This window comes from Palaemon carinicauda, chromosome 20 (genome assembly GCF_036898095.1).
Source record: "Palaemon carinicauda isolate YSFRI2023 chromosome 20, ASM3689809v2, whole genome shotgun sequence".
NCBI classification, from domain to species: Eukaryota; Metazoa; Arthropoda; class Malacostraca; order Decapoda; family Palaemonidae; genus Palaemon; species Palaemon carinicauda.
The window spans coordinates 115,452,544-115,467,277 of NC_090744.1; the positions used below are offsets into that span (position 1 = coordinate 115,452,544).

The 14,734-nt window shown below is 41.5% G+C and overlaps 2 protein-coding genes across 3 annotated transcripts in view; both read right to left on the bottom strand.

Annotated features, from left to right (window-relative positions):
* Nucleotides 1–4,512, bottom strand: part of LOC137614403 (uncharacterized) — a 13,614-nt gene extending 9,102 nt beyond the window's left edge. Inside the window, exon 1 of one of the 2 annotated variants that reach the window (XM_068344199.1) lies at nt 4,411–4,512. The gene's annotated coding sequence lies outside the window, so the exon portion shown is untranslated. Of the gene's footprint in view, nt 1–4,073; nt 4,215–4,410 lie in introns of those variants that run through there. The other variant, XM_068344198.1, reaches the window with a different exon arrangement.
* LOC137660093 (rootletin-like) lies at nt 4,450–10,592 on the bottom strand. Its single transcript, XM_068394811.1, has 5 exons — nt 9,291–10,592; nt 7,743–9,191; nt 6,882–7,643; nt 6,122–6,614; nt 4,450–4,535 (listed from the first exon to the last, which is right to left on the bottom strand). Exons 1-5 carry the CDS (start codon nt 10,590–10,592, stop codon nt 4,450–4,452), a joined length of 4,092 nt encoding a protein of 1,363 aa, XP_068250912.1.
* Nucleotides 10,593–14,734: the final 4,142 nt, after the last annotated feature.

A 14,734-nucleotide genomic window follows, 5' to 3' on the forward strand; every position in this document is an offset into this window, starting at 1 on the left:
ACACTGAGGGACCTGGGGGAACCCAAACAAAGAATAAGACAATAAGGTAAGGCTCTCTCTCTCTCTCTCCCAGACCATCCAAGACTGGAAGATGCAAAATACACCGGAAGATGCATTAGCAACTCTCTGGTGGATATACGAGGTGCCTCACACTGAGGGACCTGGGGGAACCCAAACAAAGAATAAGACAATAAGGTAAGGCTCTCTCTCTCTCTCTCCCAGACCATCCAAGACTGGAAGATGCAAAATACACCGGAAGATGCATTAGCAACTCTCTGGTGGATATACGAGGTGCCTCACACTGAGGGACCTGTGGGAACCCAAACAAAGAATAAGACAATAAGGTAAGGCTCTCTCTCTCTCTCTCCCAGACCATCCAAGACTGGAAGATGCAAAATACACCGGAAGATGCATTAGCAACTCTCTGGTGGATATACGAGGTGCCTCACACTGAGGGACCTGGGGGAACCCAAACAAAGAATAAGACAATAAGGTAAGGCTCTCTCTCTCTCTCCCAGACCATCCAAGACTGGAAGATGCAAAATACACCGGAAGATGCATTAGCAACTCTCTGGTGGATATACGAGGTGCCTCACACTGAGGGACCTGGGGGAACCCAAACAAAGAATAAGACAATAAGGTAAGGCTCTCTCTCTCTCTCTCTCCCAGACCATCCAAGACTGGAAGATGCAAAATACACCGGAAGATGCATTAGCAACTCTCTGGTGGATATACGAGGTGCCTCACACTGAGGGACCTGTGGGAACCCAAACAAAGAATAAGACAATAAGGTAAGGCTCTCTCTCTCTCTCTCCCAGACCATCCAAGACTGGAAGATGCAAAATACACCGGAAGATGCATTAGCAACTCTCTGGTGGATATACGAGGTGCCTCACACTGAGGGACCTGGGGGAACCCAAACAAAGAATAAGACAATAAGGTAAGGCTCTCTCTCTCTCTCTCCCAGACCATCCAAGACTGGAAGATGCAAAATACACCGGAAGATGCATTAGCAACTCTCTGGTGGATATACGAGGTGCCTCACACTGAGGGACCTGTGGGAACCCAAACAAAGAATAAGGCAATAAGGTAAGGCTCTCTCTCTCTCTCTCTCTCTCTCTCTCTCTCTCCCCCAGACCATCCAAGACTGGAAGATGCAAAATACACAGGAAGATGCATTAGCAACTCTCTGGTGGATATACGAGGTGCCTCACACTGAGGGACCTGGGGGAACCCAAACAAAGAATAAGGCAATAAGTTAAGGCTCTCTCTCTCTCTCTCTCTCTCTCCCAGACCATCCAAGACTGGAAGATGCAAAATACACCGGAAGATGCATTAGCAACTCTCTGGTGGATATACGAGGTGCCTCACACTGAGGGACCTGGGGGAACCCAAACAAAGAATAAGACAATAAGGTAAGGCTCTCTCTCTCTCTCTCCCAGACCATCCAAGACTGGAAGATGCAAAATACACCGGAAGATGCATTAGCAACTCTCTGGTGGATATACGAGGTGCCTCACACTGAGGGACCTGTGGGAACCCAAACAAAGAATAAGACAATAAGGTAAGGCTCTCTCTCTCTCTCTCGTAGACCATCCAAGACTGGAAGATGCAAAATACACCGGAAGATGCATTAGCAACTCTCTGGTGGATATACGAGGGGCCTCACACTGAGGGACCTGGGGGAACCCAAACAAAGAATAAGACAATAAGGTAAGGCTCTCTCTCTCTCTCTCCCAGACCATCCAAGACTGGAAGATGCAAAATACACCGGAAGATGCATTAGCAACTCTCTGGTGGATATACGAGGGGCCTCACACTGAGGGACCTGGGGGAACCCAAACAAAGAATAAGACAATAAGGTAAGGCTCTCTCTCTCTCTCTCCCAGACCATCCAAGACTGGAAGATGCAAAATACACCGGAAGATGCATTAGCAACTCTCTGGTGGATATACGAGGGGCCTCACACTGAGGGACCTGGGGGAACCCAAACAAAGAATAAGACAATAAGGTAAGGCTCTCTCTCTCTCTCTCCCAGACCATCCAAGACTGGAAGATGCAAAATACACAGGAAGATGCATTAGCAACTCTCTGGTGGATATACGAGGGGCCTCACACTGAGGGACCTGGGGGAACCCAAACATAGAATAAGGCAATAAGGTAAGGCTCTCTCTCTCTCTCTCTCTCTCTCTCTCTCAGGCACACATACAAACACAGACACTGACAGGGAGAATTCCCATCTTTTGATATGAAATAATCCCCATGAGAGATTAGTTCACCAAACTTTCAACAGGGCTACACAAGGCACTAGATGAGTTGGAAGACCCAGGCCTACATGGCTGAGGACTATGAAGCATGAAGTTGGAGATGATGAATGGAGAAGTATAGTTTTAAAAGCTCAAGATAGAGACGACTGGCGAAATCTAACCGAGGCCCTTTGCGTTAATAGAGTTAGAAGGAGATGATGATGATGATGATGATAATGATGATATATATATATATATATATATATATATATATATATATATATATATATATATATATATATATATATATATATATATATGTAATGTCCTAACATATTTCTAATTGTTACTTTTATATTAAGCCTCCACAACCGCCATCTGTTGTTTGGTTATGTCTCCAGACTTATATTTCAGTCCTTGTTTTCCTAGCACCGCTAGTGAATTATTGTAAAATTACTTGTTATTTTTATTGTTGATCCTTGAGAAAACTGACTTAACAGCTCTCAATGCTTCGGTAAGTGGAGAGCTCCTTAACCTTTAAAGCATTGTAATATTGTGCTATTCTTTATAGCGAGAAGGGAGTAATATACTTTTGATTGTACTAATGGTTGTATTTATCCTACGGTAACCATTGAGGCATATAATAATTGTTCGGTCACGAGAGTCGACTAAAAATAGAAAACGGATAACAAGGAAAAACGGAAATTCATTACAATATATATATATAATATATATATATACACAGTATGTGTATATATACAGTATGTATATATATATATATATATATATATATATATATATATATATATATATATATATATATGATAAACTTTGCACATTTAGACGTGTTTTTCATATTCAAATAAGCCATATATTTTTGATACATTAATGTCTGGATTCTTCGTTGCCAAATGGTTAAGTCACTGTCTATACAAGTTTGCCGGACCAGGGTTCGACTCCCGACCGGTCACAAGCTCTTGTCTGTGTGTGATTTCGCCTGGGGCTCTGATCCCGAGGTTGTTAAGAGAATCCAGACATTAATGTATCAGAAATAGCCTATATGGCTTATTTGAATATATATATATATATATATATATGTGTGTGTGTGTGTATGTATATATATATATATATATATATATATATATATATATGTATATATATATGTATATATATATGTATGTATATATATGTATGTATATATATATATGTATATATATATATATATATATATATATATATATATATATATATATATGTATATATATATATATATATATATATATATATATATATATATGTGTGTGTGTGTGTATATATATGTATATGTGTGTATATGTATATGTATATGTATATATTATATACAATCCCTAGGCATGTCTGAAGCAGTCTGGCCAATCAAGTCACATAGAATATGAATATTAATCTAATGACTCACCTGGGAATCCCAAGAAAGCAAAAGGGTGGGGGGGGGGGTGCGTCGAGACTTCAGATGTAAAACCTCCAGCAAGAATAAACGAAAGTTACATACAATTAACATCGAAAATGTCACAAAGCACAAAATGGAAGACGCAACGAAGAACGAATATTAATGTTCTACTCGCTTGCTTATAGATTACCTTGCCTTATGCCATACACGGGCTCTTGCGTTAGTTTCTACGTGAAATGCCAAGACAAATGCGTACAAGAACGGTCTAGGTTACTAGGTAACCGGTTGGTTGTGCTTGCACTGCTTGGACTTAGTCACCGACGACCTTGGGCGTCCAGTTGCTTCGATAACGCAGAAAATCAAAAGCATTTTAGATAAAAGTCCATACTATATATACTTACATCTATATACGTCTAGAGATGATATTCAACAGTGTCTAGGTTCAAATTATCGCGAAAATTCACACAGACGCAAGTTACTTGCTGATGTACTTTGGGCGGACTGAAGTCTTGAACACGTAGTGGACCGTTAAAAGCAAGCTGGTGACTGACTCATTCTCAAGCTAGCTAGCCTCTTATCTGTTTTCAAGCTTCTCACAGAGGGATGTTTTTATTATGGTCAAATATAATTTGAATTCATTCAGAATTCTTTTGGTAATTTATAGTTTTAATCGTATTAATTATAATTAATACAATCAGACGAACATTGCAAACAATCCCCGAATGTATATATACTTACAAACAACATTTTAAGTAGTCCCTATCGATTATAATTCGGTTACAGTTGTGTACTTCCTAAATACAAAGGGGTGTCTGTGACGTTTGTCTCTGTAGATAGCGCTTTATCAGCACTTAATTCAAACCCTTCCAATTTAAATGATTGCATATCTTTATATCAATCTATGGTGGCTACAGGTTCGCCAGGGTGACAAAACCACCCGTTGAGATACTATCGCTAGAGCCTTTTTGGATCATTTGACTGGCCAGACAGTATTACATTGGACAGGATTACATTGGGTATGAAGTTGAATCCTAACAAAAATCAAAGTATGATTGTAAGCAGGTCAAGGACGGTGGCTCCTCAACATCCCGATCTCAGTATTGATAATGTTTCTTTAAATATGTATGACTCTTTCAAAATTTTAGGTGTTATTCTCGACAGCAAATCTACTTTTGAGATACACATTAAGTCTGTGTCTTCTTCAATGGCACAAAAAAATGGCTTATTGAGAAAGTCTTATAAGATTTTCGGTGATCAATCTATTCTGAAGAAGTGTTTGTTTTAATTCTTTCATTCTACCTTGTTTTGAGTATTGTTCTCCTGTCTGGTGTTCAGCTGCTGATTCTCATCTTAATTTGTTGGACAGAAACTCACTGTCTATTAAATCTCTTATTCCTGATCTAGATATTAATCTTTGGCACCGTCGTTCAATTAGTTCATTGTGCATGTTGCATAAGATTTTTCATAACTCTGACCATCCTTTACATTCAGATCTCCCTGGACAATACTGTCCTGTTCGTAATACTAGGCAGGCAGTTAATTCTAATAGCCAGGCCTTCTCCATCATGAGGCTCAATACTACACAGTATTCTAGAAGTTTTATTCCAGCTGTTACCAAGTTGTGGAACGATCTTCCTAATCGGGTAGTTGAATCAGTAGAACTTCAAAAGTTCTAAGATGGAGCAAATGTTTTTTATGTTGACCAGGCTGACATGAGTCTTTTTATAGTTTATATATGACATATGTTTTTGACGTTGTTAATAGCTTATATATGACATATCTATTTTGACGTTGTTACTGTTTTTAGAATAATTTATTGTTACTTTGTTCCCATCATTTATTTATTTCCTTATTTCCTTTCCTCACTGGGCTATTTTTTCCCTATTGGAGCCATTGGGCTTATAGCATCTTGCTTTTCCAACTAGGGTTGTAGCTTAGCTAATAATAATAATAATAATAATAATAATAATAATAATAATAATAACACATTTACACTCATACTTAAACTAGTAGACGCTCTCTGTAGCTAACTGACTGCTCGCTGTAGCTGACTAACTGCTCTCTGTAGCTGACTAACTGCTCTCTGTAGCTGACTGACTGCTCTCTGTAGCTGACTGACTTCTCTGTAGCTGACTGACTGCTCTCTGTAGCTGAGTGACTGCTCTCTGTAGCTGACTAACTGCTCTCTGTAGCTGACTGACTGCTCTCTGCAGCTGACTGACTGCTCTCTGTAGCTGACTGACTGCTCTCTGTAGCTGAGTGACTGCTCTCTGTAGCTGACTAACTGCTCTCTGTAGCTGAGTGACTGCTCTCTGTAGCTGACCAACTGCTCTCTGTAGCTGACTAACTGCTCTCTGTAGCTGAGTGACTGCTCTCTGTAGCTGACCAACTGCTCTCTGTAGCTGACTAACTGCTCTCTGTAGCTGACTGACTGCTCTCTGTAGCTGACCAACTGCTCTCTGTAGCTGACTAACTGCTCTCTGTAGCTGACTGACTGCTCTCTGTAGCTGACCAACTGCTCTCTGCAGCTGAGTGACTGCTCTCTGTAGCTGAGTGACTGCTCTCTGTAGCTGAGTGACTGCTCTCTGTAGCTGACTAACTGCTCTCTGCAGCTGACTGACTGCTCTCTGTAGCTGACTAACTGCTCTCTGTAGCTGACTGACTGCTCTCTGTAGCTGACTAACTGCTCTCTGTAGCTGACCAACTGCTCTCTGCAGCTGACTGACTGCTCTCTGTAGCTGACTAACTGCTCTCTGTAGCTGACCAACTGCTCTCTGCAGCTGAGTGACTGCTCTCTGTAGCTGAGTGACTGCTCTCTGTAGCTGAGTGACTGCTCTCTGTAGCTGACTGACTGCTCTCTGTAGCTGACTAACTGCTCTCTGTAGCTGACTGACTGCTCTCTGCAGCTGACTAACTGCTCTCTGTAGCTGACTAACTGCTCTCTGTAGCTAACTGACTGCTCTCTGTAGCTGACCAACTGCTCTCTGTAGCTGACTAACTGCTCTCTGTAGCTGACTGACTGCTCTCTGTAGCTGACCAACTGCTCTCTGCAGCTGACTGACTGCTCTCTGTAGCTGACTGACTGCTCTCTGTAGCTGACCAACTGCTCTCTGTAGCTGAGTGACTGCTCTCTGTAGCTGAGTGACTGCTCTCTGTAGCTGAGTGACTGCTCTCTGTAGCTGACTAACTGCTCTCTGTAGCTGACTGACTGCTCTCTGTAGCTGACTAACTGCTCTCTGTAGCTGACTGACTGCTCTCTGTAGCTGACCAACTGCTCTCTGCAGCTGAGTGACTGCTCTCTGTAGCTGAGTGACTGCTCTCTGTAGCTGAGTGACTGCTCTCTGTAGCTGACTAACTGCTCTCTGTAGCTGACTGACTGCTCTCTGTAGCTGACTAACTGCTCTCTGTAGCTGACTGACTGCTCTCTGCAGCTGACTAACTGCTCTCTGTAGCTGACTAACTGCTCTCTGTAGCTGACTGACTGCTCTCTGTAGCTGACTGACTGTTCTCTGTAGCTGACTGACTGCTCTCTGCAGCTGAGTGACTGCCCTCTGTAGCTGACTGACTGTTCTCTGTAGCTGACCAACTGCTCTCTGTAGCTGACTAACTGCTCTCTGTAGCTGACTGACTGCTCTCTGTAGCTGACTGACTGCTCTCTGTAGCTGAGTGACTGCTCTCTGCAGCTGAGTGACTGCCCTCTGTAGCTGACTGACTGTTCTCTGTAGCTGACTGACTGCTCTCTGCAGCTGACTGACTGCTCTCTGTAGCTGACTGACTGTTCTCTGTAGCTGACTGACTGCTCTCTGCAGCTGAGTGACTGCCCTCTGTAGCTGACTGACTGTTCTCTGTACCTGACTGACTGCTCTCTGCAGCTGACTGACTGCTCTCTGTAGCTGACTGACTGTTCTCTGTAGCTGACTGACTGCTCTCTGTAGCTGAGTGACTGCTCTCTGCAGCTGAGTGACTGCCCTCTGTAGCTGACCAACTGCTCTCTGTAGCTGACTAACTGCTCTCTGTAGCTGACTGACTGTTCTCTGTAGCTGACTGACTGCTCTCTGTAGCTGACTGACTGTTCTCTGTAGCTGACTGACTGCTCTCTGCAGCTGACTGACTGCTCTCTGTAGCTGACTGACTGTTCTCTGTAGCTGACTGACTTCTCTCTGTAGTAGCTGACTGACTGCTCTCTGTAGCTGACTAACTGCTCTCTGTAGCTGACTGACTGCTCTCTGTAGCTGACTGACTGCTCTCTGTAGCTGACTAACTGCTCTCTGCAGCTGAGTGACTGCCCTCTGTAGCTGACTGACTGCTCTCTGTAGCTGACTGACTGCTCGCTGTAGTTGACTGACTGCTCTCTGTAGCTGACTGACTTCTCTCTGTAGTAGCTGACTGACTGCTCTCTGTAGCTGACTAACTGCTCTCTGTAGCTGACTGACTTCTCTCTGTAGTAGCTGACTGACTGCTCTCTGTAGCTGACTAACTGCTCTCTGTAGCTGACTGACTGCTCTCTGTAGCTGACTGACTGCTCTCTGTAGCTGACTGACTGCTCTCTGTAGCTGACTGACTTCTCTCTGTAGTAGCTGAGTGACTGCTCGCTGTAGTTGACTAACTGCTCTCTGTAGCTGAGTGACTGCTCTCTGTAGCTGACTGACTGTTCTCTGTAGCTGACTGACTGCTCTCTGTAGCTGACTGACTGCTCTCTGTAGCTGACTGACTGTTCTCTGTAGCTGACTGACTGCTCTCTGCAGCTGAGTGACTGCCCTCTGTAGCTGACTGACTGTTCTCTGTAGCTGACTAACTGCTCTCTGTAGCTGACTGACTGCTCTCTGTAGCTGACTGACTGCTCTCTGTAGCTGACTGACTGCTCGCTGTAGTTGACTGACTGCTCTCTGTAGCTGACTGACTTCTCTCTGTAGTAGCTGAGTGACTGCTCGCTGTAGTTGACTAACTGCTTTCTGTAGCTGACTGACTGCTCTCTGTAGCTGACTGACTGTTCTCTGTAGCTGACTGACTGCTCTCTGCAGCTGACTGACTGCTCTCTGTAGCTGACTGACTGTTCTCTGTAGCTGACTGACTGCTCTCTGCAGCTGAGTGACTGCCCTCTGTAGCTGACTGACTGTTCTCTGTAGCTGACCAACTGCTCTCTGTAGCTGACTAACTGCTCTCTGTAGCTGACTGACTGCTCTCTGTAGCTGACTGACTGCTCTCTGTAGCTGAGTGACTGCTCTCTGCAGCTGAGTGACTGCCCTCTGTAGCTGACTGACTGTTCTCTGTAGCTGACTGACTGCTCTCTGCAGCTGACTGACTGCTCTCTGTAGCTGACTGACTGTTCTCTGTAGCTGACTGACTGCTCTCTGCAGCTGAGTGACTGCCCTCTGTAGCTGACTGACTGTTCTCTGTACCTGACTGACTGCTCTCTGCAGCTGACTGACTGCTCTCTGTAGCTGACTGACTGTTCTCTGTAGCTGACTGACTGCTCTCTGTAGCTGAGTGACTGCTCTCTGCAGCTGAGTGACTGCCCTCTGTAGCTGACCAACTGCTCTCTGTAGCTGACTAACTGCTCTCTGTAGCTGACTGACTGTTCTCTGTAGCTGACTGACTGCTCTCTGTAGCTGACTGACTGTTCTCTGTAGCTGACTGACTGCTCTCTGCAGCTGACTGACTGCTCTCTGTAGCTGACTGACTGTTCTCTGTAGCTGACTGACTTCTCTCTGTAGTAGCTGACTGACTGCTCTCTGTAGCTGACTAACTGCTCTCTGTAGCTGACTGACTGCTCTCTGTAGCTGACTGACTGCTCTCTGTAGCTGACTAACTGCTCTCTGCAGCTGAGTGACTGCCCTCTGTAGCTGACTGACTGCTCTCTGTAGCTGACTGACTGCTCGCTGTAGTTGACTGACTGCTCTCTGTAGCTGACTGACTTCTCTCTGTAGTAGCTGACTGACTGCTCTCTGTAGCTGACTAACTGCTCTCTGTAGCTGACTGACTTCTCTCTGTAGTAGCTGACTGACTGCTCTCTGTAGCTGACTAACTGCTCTCTGTAGCTGACTGACTGCTCTCTGTAGCTGACTGACTGCTCTCTGTAGCTGACTGACTGCTCGCTGTAGTTGACTGACTGCTCTCTGTAGCTGACTGACTTCTCTCTGTAGTAGCTGAGTGACTGCTTGCTGTAGTTGACTAACTGCTCTCTGTAGCTGAGTGACTGCTCTCTGTAGCTGACTGACTGCTCTCTGTAGCTGACTAACTGCTCTCTGTAGCTGAGTGACTGCTCGCTGTAGCTGACTAACTGCTCTCTGTAGCTGACCAACTGCTCTCTGTAGCTGACCAACTGCTCTCTGTAGCTGACTGACTGCTCTCTGTAGCTGACTAACTGCTCTCTGCAGCTGAGTGACTGCTCTCTGTAGCTGACTGACTGCTCTCTGCAGCTGACTAACTGCTCTCTGTAGCTGACTGACTGTTCTCTGTAGCTGAGTGACTGCTCTCTGTAGCTGACTAACTGCTCTCTGCAGCTGAGTGACTGCTCTCTGTAGCTGACTAACTGCTCTCTGTAGCTGACTGACTGCTCTCTGCAGCTGAGTGACTGCTCTCTGCAGCTGAGTGACTGCTCGCTGTAGCTGACTAACTGCTCTCTGCAGCTGAGTGACTGCTCGCTGTAGCTGACTAACTGCTCTCTGCAGCTGAGTGACTGCTCGCTGTAGCTGACTAACTGCTCTCTGCAGCTGAGTGACTGCTCGCTGTAGCTGACTAACTGCTCTCTGCAGCTGAGTGACTGCTCGCTGTAGCTGACTAACTGCTCTCTGCAGCTGAGTGACTGCTCGCTGTAGCTGACTAACTGCTCTCTGCAGCTGAGTGACTGCTCGCTGTAGTTGACTAACTGCTCTCTGCAGCTGAGTGACTGCTCGCTGTAGGTTATCAAAGATATACATTCATGTGATCATTTCTAATTATCTTATCAGCGGTAAAGGTAATATTGCTGACATTGATAAGCAAGTTAAAAATAAGTCTTGAATTGCTAAATATGTCAAATCTCTTTGAAAGTTCCTCGCTTTGCAGTGACTGGTTCTTTCAAAAAATGTTGCTATCAGTGATTTTTTGTTCCTAAAGTAAATGCTTTTTTTCCAGGGAAGATTTTGAGTTTTTCTTCAGGTAATATTTTGAGTCTTTCTTCTTTCAGGGAATATTTTGAGTCTTTCTTCTTTCAAGGAATATTTTGAGTCTTTCTTCTTTCAAGGAATATATTCAGTCTGGGAATGCTTTCAGTCTTTCTTCTTTCAGTGAAGATTTTGTGTCTTCTTTCAATGAATGTTTTGAGTCTTTCTTCTTTCAAGGAAGATTTTGAGTCTTTCTTCTCTCAGGGAATATTTTCAGTTTGGGAATGTTTTCAGTCTTTCTTCTTTCAGTGAAGATTTTGTGTCTTCTTTCAATGAATGTTTTGAGTCTTTCTTCTTTCAGGGAATATTTTGAGTCTTTTTCTTTCAAGGAAGATTTTGAGTCTTTCTTCTTTCAAGGAATATTTTGAGTCTTTCTTCTTTCAAGGAATATATTCAGTCTGGGAATGCTTTCAGTCTTTCTTGTTTCAGTGAAGATTTTGTGTCTTTCTTCTTTCAAGGAATATTTTGAGTCTTTTTTTCTTTCAGCGAACATTTTGAGTAGCCTTTTAGGGAATATTTTGAGTCTTTCTTCTTTCAGGGAATATTTTGAGTCTTTCTTCTTTCAAGGAATATTTTGAGTCTTTCTTCTTCAAGGAATATATTCAGTCTGGGAATGCTTTCAGTCTTTCTTCTTTCAGTGAAGATTTTGTGTCTTCTTTCCATGAATGTTTTGAGTCTTTCTTCTTTCAGGGAATATTTTGAGTCTTTCTTCTTCCAATGAAGATTTTGAGTCTTTCTTCTCTCAGGGAATATTTTCAGTTTGGGAATGTTTTGAGTCTTTCTTCTTTCAGTGAAGATTTTGTGTCTTCTTTCCATGAATGTTTTGAGTCTTTCTTCTTTCAGTGAAGATTTTGTGTCTTCTTTCCATGAATGTTTTGAGTCTTTCTTCTTTCAGTGAAGATTTTGTGTCTTCTTTCCATGAATGTTTTGAGTCTTTCTTCTTTTAGGGAATATTTTGAGTCTTTTTCTTTCAAGGAAGATTTTGAGTCTTTCTTCTTTCAAGGAATATTTTGAGTCTTTCTTCTTTCAAGGAATATTTTGAGTCTTTCTTCTTTCAAGGAATATATTCAGTCTGGGAATGCTTTCAGTCTTTCTTGTTTAAGTGAAGATTTTGTGTCTTTCTTCTTTCAAGGAATATTTTGAGTCTTTTTTTTCTTTCAGCGAACATTTTGAGTAGCCTTTTAGGGAATATTTTGAGTCTTTCTTCTTTCAGGGAATATTTTGAGTCTTTCTTCTTTCAAGGAATATTTTGAGTCTTTTTTTTCTTTCAGCGAACATTTTGAGTAGCCTTTTAGGGAATATTTTGAGTCTTTCTTCTTTCAGGGAATATTTTGAGTCTTTCTTCTTTCAATGAAGATTTTGAGTCTTTCTTCTTTCAGGGAATATATAGAGTTTTTTAAGGAATATTTTGAGTCTTCTTTTAAGGAAGATTTTGAGTCTTTCTTCAAGAAAAATTTGGAGTCTTTCTTCTTTCAGGGAAGATTTTGAGTCTTTCTTCAGGAAATATTTTGAGTCTTTCTTCTTTCAGAGAATACTTTGAGTCTTCAGGAAATATTTTGAGTCTTTCTTCTTTCAGAGAATACTTTGAGTCTTCAGGAAATATTTTGAATCTTTCTTCTTTCAGGGAAGATTTTGAGTCTTTCACTTTGCAGAATTTCTTAGTATTGTTCAGCTGTTGAACAAAAACTTGCAATCTATTGATTTTTTTTTTTATTTTTGCTGTAATTATTAACCTGTGGTAAAGTTATATATGTCGGAAATCTGAACTTTTGTGCCATATCCTTTGATGCAAAGGGCCTCGGTTAGATTTCTTTGCCCAGTCGTCTCTATCTTGAGCTTGAAAATCAATACTTCTCCATTCGTCTCTTCCTACTTCACGTTTCATAGCCCTCAGCCATGTAGGCCTGGGTCTTCCAACTCTTCTAGGGCCTTGTGGAGCCCATTTGAAAGTCTGGTGAACTAATCTCTCTTGGGGAGTGCGAAGAGCATGCTCAAACCATCTTCATCTGCCCCTCGCCATGATCTCATCCACACATTAACCTAAGTATTGACCCATTAACCTAAATATTGACCCATTAACCTAAATATTGACCCATTAACCTAAGTATTGACTCATTAACCTAAATATTGACCCATTAACCTAAGTATTGACCTATGGTAAAGTTTTACATATCTGAGATCTGAACTTTTGTGCCATAATATCTTAACTCAATTCCCTTTGCCTACACATACACCGAATAGTCTGGCATATTTTTTACAGATTCTCCTCTGTCCTCATACACCTGACAACACTGAGATTACCAAACAATTCTTCTTCACCCAATTGTTGAGTGGCTTCTTTCCTCTTGGTAAGGGTAGAAGAGACTCTTTAGCTATGGTAAGCAGCTCTTCTAGGAGAAGGACACTCCAAAATCAAACCATTGTTTTCTATTCTTGGGTAGTGCCATAGCCTCTGTACCATGGTCTTCCACTATCTTGGGTTAGAGTTCTCTTGCTTGAGGGTACACTCGGGCACACTATCCTATCTAATTTCTCTTCCTCATGTTTGTTAAAGTTTCTATAGTTTACATAGGAGATATTTATCTTATTATTCTTAAAATATTTCTTTTTCCTTGTTTCCTTTCCTCACTGGGCTATTTTCCCTGTTGGAGCCCCTGGGCTTATAGCATCATGCTTTTCCAACTAGGGTTCAGGCATAGCAATTAATAATAATAATAATAATAATAATAATAATAATAATAATAATAATAATAATGCCGTTGCATAATAGAATAGAATAGAGTCAGTCGATTATACTAAAATATTAAGGAGAGAGAGAGAGAGAGAGAGAGAGAGAGAGAGAGAGAGAGAGAGAGAGAGAGAGAGAGAGAGAGAGAGAGAGAGAGAGAGAGAGAGATCAAATATTAAAGAAGTCTCGCCAAAGCTTCTCGTTTTCTTTATTCATTTTAATTTTAAAGAAAACGTGTGATATGACTATAACTTTTATTGGCTTGAAACTTATTACAATACTTAAATCCTTCATTCCTTAATTCCTTATATCCTTATATCCTTAAATCCTTAAATCCCTAATCATGGCACCGAAGTTTGTGTTTGTGTGTCTCATTATAATCTATCTAGAGGGGTTAAGTCACAAGATAGAATAATGAAATATACTTAATAAAGTATTTACATCTTTATTTGTATATTACTTTTAATTAAAGTAGCATTATATCTTACTGCTCATTGTATAGACTACATGGTAGTAATAGTTGGAGGCCTAATCATTCAAGTATAGGCCTAAATATATAGGTGATTTGATTTCCCAAAACATCATCATTTCCTCCTACGCCTACTGACGCAAAGGGCCTCGGTTAGATTTCGCCAGTCGTCTCTATCTTGAGCTTTTAATTCAATACTTCCCCATTCATCATCTCCTACTTTGCGCTTCATAGTCTTCAGCCATATAGGCCTGGGTCTTCCAACTCTTCTAGTGCCCTGTAGAGCCCAGCTGAACGTTTGGTGAACTAGTAAAACCAAATAATGCCTTATTTGTTTTTATTATTATTATTATTATTATTACTAGTCAAGCTACTACCTGTGTTAGCTTAGGCATCAGAGACTTAAAAGCTTACTAAAGAAAGCCTTAGATTCTTAGAACATAAACTACTTACAATTCGGAGAATTATGAAAAGAATATTATTATTATTATTATTATTATTATTATTATTATTATTATTATTATTATTATTATTATTATTATTATTATTAGCTAAGCTACAACCCTAGTAGGAAAAGCAAAGGCTCCAGCAGAGAACAAAAATAGCCCAGTGAGGAAAGGAAGTAAGGAAATAAATAAACTATATGAAAAGTATTAAGAAATGTGAATCAGATATTTTAAGAATAACACTAAGAGACAGAAAAAGCGCAAACTAAACTCT